This window comes from Augochlora pura, chromosome 2, assembly GCF_028453695.1.
Source record: "Augochlora pura isolate Apur16 chromosome 2, APUR_v2.2.1, whole genome shotgun sequence".
Lineage (NCBI taxonomy): Eukaryota > Metazoa > Arthropoda > Insecta > Hymenoptera > Halictidae > Augochlora > Augochlora pura.
In genome coordinates this window covers 16,593,064-16,604,697 of record NC_135773.1, presented here as the reverse complement: position 1 = coordinate 16,604,697, position 11,634 = coordinate 16,593,064, and the positions used below count along the sequence as shown (strand labels likewise).

The window sequence follows — 11,634 nt, the reverse complement described above, 5'->3', positions numbered from 1 at the left end:
GGCCAACAGTTTTTACGGCTGCGATTTCGCAGTTCGTTCGGCGAAAAACGCGCAAAAAGGATTTTATCTGGCAGGAATTGGTCGCAGTTTTCGGTGCTCGAACCTTTGAAATCTTTTTTCGCCTCGATACAGACCTGTTTCAGTTCCTCGGCAATTTCTTTATTGATATTGCCGTTTATTTCTGTATCGCTTTATGGTGTCGTATGTGGAAATCAATTTGATGTACATTAGAGAACACATTAAGGAACACTCTATGTCACCAATTTTGCGTTTCGATAATCGGAAAACGATTCTTGCTTAATATGTTAATCTCCTTCAGCCTCAGGTTCCACGGAATTTAAGGAAAGATCAACTTTGATTATTTTTTCTGTTTTAACCGTGATAGGTATAACCAGCGATACTCGGGTAGACAAATTTTGTATGCGCTCCTCAATGTGTTGCTATATTTTTTAATAAGCTTCTGAACGTTTGAATACGTTCAAAGAGAACGGGACAGCGCGCCAATTTTCTCAGATATTCTTTTCTTACAAGATGATGATAACAATGTAATAATTTATTTGTATACCGTACATGCGTACAGAACAAGTATTTATAACACAGACGACATAAAAGCAATCGCCCGAGTATGATGATATAGAAGATGCAATAGCAATAATAATAAGAAGAAGAAGAAAAAGAAGAAGAAGCAGAAGAAGTGAGAAAGGCATTAATACAATGAAATAAAATAGAAAGGAAAAATGATAGCAGTAGCGGAAATCAGGATAGATTGAAAGATAAAATAGTGGAAAGGAAAGAGAAATGAAAATAAATGCAATAATCGACCACTGGTCACCGAATCACAAAGTTAAGATTTATGCAACAGTGTGATTGCCAATTACTTGCCCTACCGAATAGCGACCGCAATAGGCGATGAAGAACGCTTTGTTTCAACGAAGCACGACCACGATTGCTTTCTTTACCCGTAAAAACTCCGGGGAAAAGAAAAGCGTTTATCGTGAAACGCGTCTCATGGTATATCTCGAAGTTTTTGTTTGATCATCGACAAGGTTCTGCTTTTTAACGGGCTAAATTGTTCGCCTAAGCTCGCCGCTCCTTAAGCCAAGACGGAACGGCGATAGGCTCGAGGACCGTGGACAAAGAACGGTCCACAGGACGATCGAGGACCGTCCTTGGGCATCGAGGAGTGTTTCAAGTGAAATGGAGGAGCTAGATAATGGTCGCCGGTTCGCGAAAATAAAGGAAGATGCTCCGTAGCCTCTCAGAAGGAGAACAACGGTGGACGAGACAGAGAGAAACGAGGTTCCTTCGTCGCGCGAATTAAAATGCCGGTTGCATCGGATCCTTCGGCTTCTATTCCGCCGGATGCACCGCGAATACAAACGCAGCAGACATAACCCAGACCCTGAGGAACACTTCCATCTGCTCCGATAACTGATCGCACCTTTTCCTCGCCGCAAATTTTATGATAGATGCGGTGCACGTAGAAATCGCATCGCGTTGGAAAATTACAACATTGTATCCGCGATAAAATAAACGGTTCCCGAAATAAGATTGCGTTCGCCCCAATAAACATATTTTATTTATGACATTAATTCTGGATTCGTTAATTCATTAACGTGCTGATTTCATTTCACCGTTGTGAAATATTGAAATGATCGGTCGATGTTAAACAAATTCAATGAAATGTTGCAGCGACTTTCATTGAAAGAGAGTATAGCAGAATCCTTGGAACGGCGAATAAAATAACGTCCGCGTTTCCTGTTTACAAACAGCTATCTGGAATGAACGATATCCCGAGTCTAGCGAAGCCATTAACGAGCATTCAGACGTAATATTGATATTCCCGACGGATGAAGTGGCTTCGTGACGTTTGTTATTTTTGTTTCCGTGGCTTCGATCCAGGAAACGCGAGGTGCGTCAACGTTTACGATTTTACCGGTTGGAGTTCGCGATAGATAAGAGACAGCAGCGACATGTTCCGCTATCGCTTGGAATGTCGGTCACGTCGGATTAAATGGAAGGCTGTGTATCATCGATCGATGACTCGTGGCCCTGAGAGCTAAACGAACCCACGAATCGATGCGACGCGACAATAAAGATCGAAGCTGAAGGGAGCATCGATCTCGAGCAGGAAGAACCTCGTGGATGTCGAATACCACGTGAAGTCCTCTATGCTAGCTCTCTTGATGAATACTGATCGGAAGTAGCGCAAATTTCATTGAGAAATTAGCAGACAATCGTCTAAAGCGCAGAACTGATTAGGATTAATCGATAGAGCGATCTGTCAGCTGATTTATAATTTTAATCGCAAAATTGTACCTCGAAATGATCTGCGTCATTTTTCAGAGCTCGCTCGAATCATCTTAGCTATCACCGGAATGACGTCGTTTCGAAAGCAACTTCAGCATCCTTCCAAACCTTCGTTCAAGTTACAAGCTGCCGCAATCAGCTGATTGTTCCTAAAACGGATCGTCTTCCTAATCTGTCGGAACAAGTCTCTCGCCGAAGACTCATCACCGACAACAATGCTCTCGGCCGTCTCAACTCTTATGAAAATGAATCCGCAGAAAATCCTCGTAGCATTCACAAATGACCTTCGAGCCAGGCCAAGGGGAGGAAAACAAAGAAATCGAGGAAAGAAGCAAATGGAAAAATCGAAACAAAGCGAATGGACCATCGCCCACACGCGTCTTGTCACCGGTCGTGGAGGAATTCCAATGTGTCCATGTGTAAACAATATAAACGACGAGGGATCGACCTATCGATTGCATCCCGAAATCTCTGCGATTCGGAAGAGATGATTGAAATTATCGAGGAACAGGTTGTCCGACGGTGTTTCGATGATTTTGATTTTTTTCATTTTTTTTTCTCGCGTTTATGAAAGAATACGTGTAATATATATTAATACGTGTAATACATTAATATATATTAATATATAAAACGATAAAAATCGAAGTGGCAATATCCGATGAGGCAGCTTGTACTAACACTTTACCGATCGGTAATATAAATCGGCTTTTTACCCCGACCGAGAGTCTATAAACCGATTGTCATGGCAACCAATAATTTGCCGCCTCTTATTGAGGTATAATTATATAATTTTTTAAATATGAGACACCCTTCGGGAAGTATAAAATAAATCAAAATAAATAAGGTATATAAAACAAATATTGTCTAATGCTAATGTTCTGAAGATATAAAAATATTTACGGCTGAATGACCGATGAGATTCACACATTCATAGTTACATTTATTCGCTTAAATTCTAAAGAAACTTTCAAATCTCTTATTGCAATTAATATAGATGTAAACGAAATATTAAATAAATATTTAAATGTTTATAACGTTACGAGAAAATATACCGCCGCATTCGGCAAAGTCTGTAAAGTCATATCATGGTAGAAATGTGTCTCTAACTTCTCTGATTTAAGCACGAGATATTTTCAAAGGAGATCTGATTTTGTAACAAGATTATTGCTTATCTGAACGCGGAAAAAAAGCTCCGGTGTCGAAAGCAATGTAAACAAGTAATGCGTCTTATTTTACACGGTGCGTTATGCCGATATTTCTTCGCAAGAGTGACGAGACTAAGAGAAAAACTGAAGAGAGGACTCACCTTTGCGACCACCGGGTACCACAGAAAAATCGTGGCTCCGGCCGAGGTTAAGCTCTCATATATACCCAGGTGGACCTCATTAGAATTCAGGTGCAGGGGATCTCGCACGATTGGTTGGTTCGTCGACCCTCTGCCTCCCGTCAACGACGACGGGACAACCGCCATCCGTCATCAATCATCTTGTTCGCTTTTCGTTTCTAATTCTTAACTTAGATACGATTGTCTATTCCAAATTCGTGTATTCTCCACGAGTATAGAAAATAGGCTTCTGTAAGTGTTCAGCAATTTTTTTACACATATTTTTAACGGTACTATTTATAGTGGATTCATTGATTTTATAATCAACATCGGATGAGTAGCTGGATGACGCATTTGAAAGGTTCAAATGGACCCAGGATGTGCAAGTTAACCCTTTGCACTCGATTGGTGATCCTGAGGTACCACTGAAATTGTTATACCGCGTCCAAGATAATTATAATACATATCGTCGAAATCTAGATTTAAAAAATTGTTAAAACTAGTGTGTGAGTCACAAAACTCAGTTTTCTGTGCATAAAATACACTCTGTTATACAAGATAAAAATACTATAACTTGGAAAAATGATCTTAGATTTACAGTTAAAATCGCTTCGAGTGAACAGTCTTTCTCGCAGAACAGTCCTTTGATTCAGTCTTCTCTTATACGAACCTTCATCAGGAAATATATTCATATATTTAAATATTGATGCAGTCCGTAGTTATTTTAAAAGTGTCGTCGCAGACAGATGCGAATAAACTGTCACTAATTATTTTTCCAAATATGAATAAACTAGCAACAATCATTTTTCCTTTCCAAGTATCCTATCAATGATTTAACTTGTAAGTTACATTACGTTAAATTCCCTGAACCGGAAACTTCTAAGATCAACAATTACGTAAAAAAAGTCACAATACCACGCGTGCTCCGTTGCACAATTTATCAGTAACGACAATTTATCGTTATCGCGTATTCGATAAGAGGACGACCATTAAAAAATAAGGGCCGGTGAAAACGGTACACGATACGGTACCGGCAGACTTTACCCCGACGATCCTCGAATTCTTTGCCTTTCAAATTCTGCCGTGTTATGGCGGCATCAAGTGATCCAGGGGGGAGGGAGGAGGACCGGTTCGAAGGAAGATCGTCGTTCGTGTAATATGGATTTTATTTTATTCGTGTAACAATAACAGTTCCTGTTTCCACAGTGTTAGTTTCTCTTACTGTAGAGTGTTTCGACGCGGAAACCAACCCTCTCGCCGATTTCTCAGGCACCGTGAGCCACTTTAGAGGGTCGCAGGGGGCTCTTCGCCGCATTAAAACACCTGATAATAATCAGCGTCGTTTCTCGAGCATCGACACACATTCTCTCTCCGTCTCCCTATTTCTCCGTTTCTCGTTGAATTCGCGACGAAAGCGGTGAAAAAACGGGACGCGCGAACGAATCGGATCTTCCGTTTGCATCGCGACGATTTTTCATCCGACCGCGAGGATCGGTTGTCGATCGTCTTGTAAAAAATTATCCCTAACGTCGAGAAACCGATTGATTGGAACTCTCGATTGATTTAGAAACGCGCGCGGTGGCCTACCCTTAATTACCATGATTAGCGAGATATTGTTCTCGTGGCCGACACAACGCCGGCACGATTCTTCTTTGTTTTCCGATCCTTACGATTAAACTGTCTTGTGCTGTCGGGTTTTCTTTTCTTTTCTTTTCTTTTCTTGTGTTATCTGTAATTGACGAGAATAGTCGCTTCGTGTCTCGCTAACGAGCTGCTGGCTGTAATTTGGCACTCTTCGATGCTGTCCGACGAGTCTGAGTCCTGCGGAACATTCATGCTGGTTCGGTAAACGCGATCGAACGATTATTATTTTATTTGACGACATTATAATTGTTCGAGATGATTTAAACATTGAAATACTGTTTCTTCTTCTATACCATTAATAATCAATGGATTAATTTATGGATTAATCTATGAATTTTTCGATCGTAACTATATGAAATTCAATGCTATAAAAATCGAGCGCTAGATACAAATTAAATCCAACATCATCGGTCCACAAAACATTTTTCTTGGGTCACCGAAGGCCCTAGTATGATGGAACTATTAACAGAGGATTGGAACTTCTGTTTGTAGCTTCTGCAGAATTGTGTTGGAAAATAATTTGCTAAGAATTGTGTAATGAATATCATGAATTGTTCTTGAGTCAAAGGGCTTTTGTCCACTCAGATCGATGATTTTTATTGCGTGAACATTGTGAACCTAGCGGCCATGTTCCGCAGGACAGGAACGCGGTTTCCTCTGCTTCTTTCTTTGCGCTTGTACAACGAACAACGAATTTTACCTAGGAGAACAAACCTTCAGAAGGTACGAAACACGCCGCCACGTTAAACGTTACGTCGTGCAGCGGGAATCAATGCGGAACGCTATTACAGGACGATTCTAAAGCGTGTGTATTGTATTATATGTATAGTATGTATATATTTACATATATGTATTCATTGTATTACACTATCCAACGAATCTTGCGCATTTGGTAGGATTCGCGGCGCTCCAAGAACTATGAGAATTAGCTAGTTGTTGGACAGTGTCCGACGACAACCGATTGCGATCAATTGGAACCGATTTTGCGGTTTTGATCAACGACCAAGTTTTCTGTTCATCTTGTAATGTTCGAAATAATCGAACAAGGAGTTTGGAAGTCACTGAAATCGACTGGAATTTATTTCAATTAAATTTTATTAGACATCAGACATGAGCAAATTTTATTCAGAACAAAAATTAACTATGTATAATATGAGAACCCGAAATAATGAATTACTTTCAACAATTTATTTTATTTGCATAATGACACAGAAAATAGAAATTATTTGCTAAGGGCTTTAAATTAGACTGAATTTGATTTGGAGACGTTTCTCAAGTTTTGAGAAGTTGTATCGTTCCATAGATAAACGATTTGGATAATTAGAGGAAAAATCATTTGCTGGATCATCTAAATTAACGCAGAGTTAGTTTAAGGATAGTTTAAGGAAGAATTTTTAAGGATCTTAGGGCTCGAGATGAGAAAATCATTGATCGATGTCTGCAGCCGCGACATCGTGTCCGTCTCAGTCGTTTCAACGTTAACGACGATCGCAGTTCTCAGAAATTTTTGTTAATGTCTCGCTATGTTGCGCAGCTCGTAGCACCTATCGTAAACGCAATCTTACATCCTATCTTATATCGTTACCTTATACCCTAGCTTTCGGTTCTGTCGCGTTTTAAATGGCTAATACTCCAAACTCAAACAAATGTACAACATATCGAACGTTTCTCGAAACATTAGTCGAAGTATACCTTTTCGAACGAAGGAACTCGATTCTAATTATGATATTAACACTATGACGGACGTTCTGATATCGATCTTACATCAACCCATTAAAATATTCGAATTAAATCAATCGAAATTCTTCTGGATATAATTAAACATTAGTATTGTTCCGACTTTTGTTACGAACAAACACATTAGTAATTTACAATTGCAGAGTAAGTAATATAAATCGTAATTTCACGATGGCTTTAGTCGTCGAAGGATTAACAATTTCGCGATTTTTTATCTCTTAGTGCTTCATTGTGCTCCCTCGGCTCCCCGGTCAATCGTTGTCGCTACCGACAGAGTCTCTTGGCAGCATTTCTTGTCAACGAAAGGCGAGGACGAGACAGAGCAGCGCTGAGAACAATAATTCTCGATTCGCGACAACGTTCAGCAAATTTTAATGAGCTTGCTGTCGCTGTCGTGGTGATCATTCACACGGTGCCAGAAACTCTATGACACTATGTGCTTCATCCACACGCGTGATATTTCGTATCCTAGTCGAAATAAAAACATTTCTTAGACTTTATAGATAAATTTTAGATTCCCTGGTTAATTTAGTGGAAATCTAGCGCGCTGCACGAATTTGGCAGCACTCATGTTTTTTAATCCGTCAGAGCATTGGAATAGTATGGCAATCAGTGAAGAATTATCGTCCGTTTGACGTTTGCTTCGTATCGAGAAGAATCGAAGACGTTTCTACTTTGTTTTGTATTATAAAAATTCATTGTCCGTAGCATCTGTTCATGTTTCGTTAAAAACTCTGAAAAATCTGAACGTTCGAATGCTGCAATAATCGTGCAAGGCGGAGAGTTGTAAAATTTGTCGAAATTCCGAGTAGAAAATAGTAAATCGATCGAACCAAGGCACGCTTGCACTGAACGGGGGCCAGAAATCGTTCGAGAAGAAAAGAACACGTATAGGACAACTGAGAAGCTCCTTTATTCGACTGGCGAGGTGCCATTTTACCATTATCCCGAGCAGAAAACTCGTGCCGTTTCTACGTTATTTATACAACTCAACTATTTATACAAAAACCGACTCGCCCGATTGGCAATGAAACGTTCATCAGCTACTCCGTCACTAAATCAATATTACCGATTAATTACAGAAGAAGAAATTACAAGCCTATGGTACAAAAACGGCACGAATTCCTCTGCCGGTATTATTTTTCCTATCTTGAACAGTATAGCCGCTACATCTGTTCGACACCGATTACGCCTAGCTCTTCTTTCGTTATTAGTTCTAATTAACCGATGATTATGTACAATATATCGATGTAAATAAAAAAACGCCTCATCAAGTTGACTTAACAATTAACACGATTTCAACGCGGCTCGTTTAACGATGAACCGCGTCGATCGTCGGTGACTCGAGGAAAGATGGTTGTTTTTCTCTGTTGTTCCTGGCTGGCAGTTAGTTGATTTTCTTTGTGCTTCAGAGGATTTTTTCTTATAGTAACCGAGTGTGTTATCGGTGTTTTCTTTTTCCCTTTTTGTAGGTCTCGTAAGGTAATCGACCTTACGAATAGTAATTTTCTCTTTGCTGGTAGAGTGGCAATGGCGTCACTGGCGACAGGTCCTCGTCGTCTAAGCTCGATTCGGTTTTTAGAGGCAGGGTGGCCAGGGCTTTTACTGTGGACCAACAAACCTAATTAATCTCCTTCTCCGATCTAACCCCCAAGGTATTAAACTGCTGGAGAATTAATCTCTTGCTTTTTAACCTAGGGACACCCTGTACGGTGAAGTAATTAAATCAAATTCAATTAAAAATTTCTTATCGGTGGAGTGTATGCGAGGGGGCATGAATAAAATGAAAGAAAAAATATAAACAAACCTGAAAAACGATAATATGATGTGCGTGTCCTACATGGGAGGATGGAGAAAGCATGTCAGTCAGTGTGCCTGGTTACCTATACACAGCACAAACAATCCAAACAACACTCTCTACGTATGACGGTACTGTTCTATGTATATAACGTCGATAAAAGCTTTCACGTTGAAATTAATAGAAATCAATTAAAATTCAATGGTAAAGAAAATAAATCACGGTAACGCATGCCAATGAGGGCTCCCTTTGGCCCGCAAAAAGTAATTCAAATGGAAACATCAATTTTCCGAGAGTTACACAAATGAACCACGAAACAAAACAGCAAAAATCATTCTGATAAAATAAATATATAATACAAACAATTAGCAAAAATGATTGACAATCTACTTTCTATGGTGCTAACTTCATTGTCTTGCCTTTTTAAAATTATATAGAACTAAAACTGTTGAAAAGTCTTTCTTAAATACAAAAGGAAGTAGCTGACAAGATTATCAACTAAAAAATTATTGTCTAACTTCTCAGAACACATAGATGTACAACGGAAAAAGATAAATGGTACAATTTCGCAAGCATAAATCGCCCTCTGCGGTAGAGACAATCAGAGGGTGAAAGAAAGGCCACTCTACACATTGGTCATGCTGTCAATTTGCTAGACGCTGTATTCGTGCAAAATGAATCGAACGGACACGATTAGGGGAGATTCTGGAACGTACCCGCCACCATTTTACTTTTCTCCATCACTTGCTTCGCCAGTATCTGATTCAGCTGCAGGATGTGATCCCTCTGCCGTTTCTCCTCGACTACCTTCCTCTTCAGGTTGTCTGATTGTTCTACGTTAATATTGTCGTCTGCAACATTCATCGTAACTATTACTTAGTAATTTTACATGGAAAATACATTTCAGAGCGCCTAGTTAACTCATTTCGTCTTGTAAATAGTCGTTATGTTGTAGTCAACTATTTCCACATATTATCAATTATATGTATACATATTTCCACATATTGTCAATTATTTCCGCATATGTAGATTGCAATAGTACCGTTTCCATCTGGTGCAGTGACAGTTGTTTCCGACAGCATTTTTCTGATAGCCTCAGCCTTTTTCAGACGTTGCTCCTGCTCCTCGGCCGATAACTCTGGTGTCTGTAATAAAAATATTATATTAGATTATTATATTATCCTGGAGTATTATTTACGTTATTTTTATAGAATATTTCACTAATCGTTAACGGACATCTTTCATTTTTCAATAAAACAGCTTATATCCGCGTTCATAAAGAGACGTTTAAGATATGCAATTGTCTTGGAAGGTTGCCAAGGAGCAGCTGAAGATGAAGAACCATTGAGTATTGTTAAGCGTATTACCTGCTCAGGAATATATCTCTCAGGAATGACGATTTTATTCGGAGTGCCGAGCAGTTGATCGATGGTGCTCTCGTTGTACTTGAGTTCTTTGTGACTCAACGTCGACCTAACGACATCCGGAGCATTGATCCTTGGCCTGAGCGCTCGCTCCATATCCAAATCGTCCCTCGCTCTTCCCATTCCCTGCGGAACGCAAAATTAGCCTTAAAATTAGGGTTTCTGCTTTCCCTTCCGTCCCAGACATGGTTAATAAGTTGAGCATCGTGCGAGTTACGTCCAACTCGTACCGTACGTTTAGATAATAGATCGCGTGAGTTAGCGTCTTAGCTACCGGAAGTCTATTAGCAACAGGATGGCAGGAAGTATCCTAACTCCTGTGCACACTGTGCGGTGTATTCTGTTACAGATCACGCGAGGCTACGGTTTCGATTAGGGTAAAATTAATTGAAATTGATATACTTTTAATATGTAGATAGAGATAGACTGTAGCATAGTAGAATCCATTAGTGTGCATAATGAATGAAGTTGAAGCGATTTATGGAGGGGCAGGCAAGGAAGCGCGAAAAAATCAAGAAAAACTGAAGAAAGAGCAACGAAACGTAGATGGGGGAAGATAAAGAGCAACCAAAAGTTAAAGAAAACAAAATACCATCTTCGAGAACGTGTCTTCTAAGTCGAGGACGGGTTTGCTACTGGACACGGTATAATGGCGTCTCTTTTCTCGTGGGATCTGCCTCCTCCTGGGGCCCTCGACCTTTTTCTCGGTCATCTCCTTGATGATCTGCTTAGCAGCCTCGCTCTTGAACACCGGCGACAATTGCGGCGAGCTCGAGGTGTTCACGGTCAGGGTTGAACCAAATGGTCTCTCTTGTATTTCTGGTTTCATCGGAAGCTCGGGGCTCACCGGATCCAGTGGACTCTCGGTTTTCCCGGACACGGGGCTATCGTAGTGTCTGTACTGCGGATAATATTGCTGTTGGTGCTGCGATTGATGATTAGGCTGCTGATGATGGTGGCCCGACCGGATCATCGGCGAGTAATTCTGATGGCACGGGCTGTACGATGGGCTGGTGGAGTAATTTGGCGAACTCATCGGAACGTGCGAGCTCGAGCCTAGGCTCTCCGTGTACGGCGACAGCGTGCTATCCGAGCTGCCGTCCTGACTTTCGAACTGTCGTAATTGTTAAACAAAAGGGAAGGTACAGTGATCGAGCGGGAGCAACAAAATCGTGGGAGTAATCAGAATAAACGGAAGGGGTTGCTGAGTCGAGCGATGACTGGTGACTAAATTGTAATTTTTTAGACAGATTACCTTCCTTGTTTGAAAAAATCTATTGGATAAATAGTTGCCCTCTTGTCGTGGAGCTGTTTATCCACAAGAGTGAGGGAAAATCAATTGACCTCTTGGCATTTTCTTTTCTTTCCTATTTGTTGGTCGTTGTTAATTCGTGCAC

The 11,634-nt window shown here is 40.3% G+C and overlaps 1 protein-coding gene across 7 annotated transcripts in view; it reads right to left on the bottom strand.

Annotated features, from left to right (window-relative positions):
- Positions 1–4,800: 4,800 nt before the first annotated feature.
- LOC144478415 (uncharacterized) overlaps positions 4,801–11,634 on the bottom strand; it is a 248,983-nt gene continuing 242,149 nt past the window's right edge. For 5 of the 7 annotated variants that reach the window (XM_078196269.1, XM_078196272.1, XM_078196273.1 and 2 more), the window contains 5 exons: positions 10,830–11,351; positions 10,181–10,363; positions 9,856–9,958; positions 9,530–9,664; positions 4,801–8,620 (listed from right to left, as the gene is read on the bottom strand). In XM_078196269.1, the coding sequence (XP_078052395.1) occupies positions 8,508–8,620; positions 9,530–9,664; positions 9,856–9,958; positions 10,181–10,363; positions 10,830–11,351 (1,056 nt within the window). In that variant the 3' untranslated portion in view covers positions 4,801–8,507. Of the gene's footprint in view, positions 8,621–8,822; positions 8,899–9,529; positions 9,665–9,855; positions 9,959–10,180; positions 10,364–10,829; positions 11,352–11,634 lie in introns of all 7 variants that reach the window. The other 2 variants (XR_013495341.1, XM_078196275.1) reach the window with 2 other exon arrangements.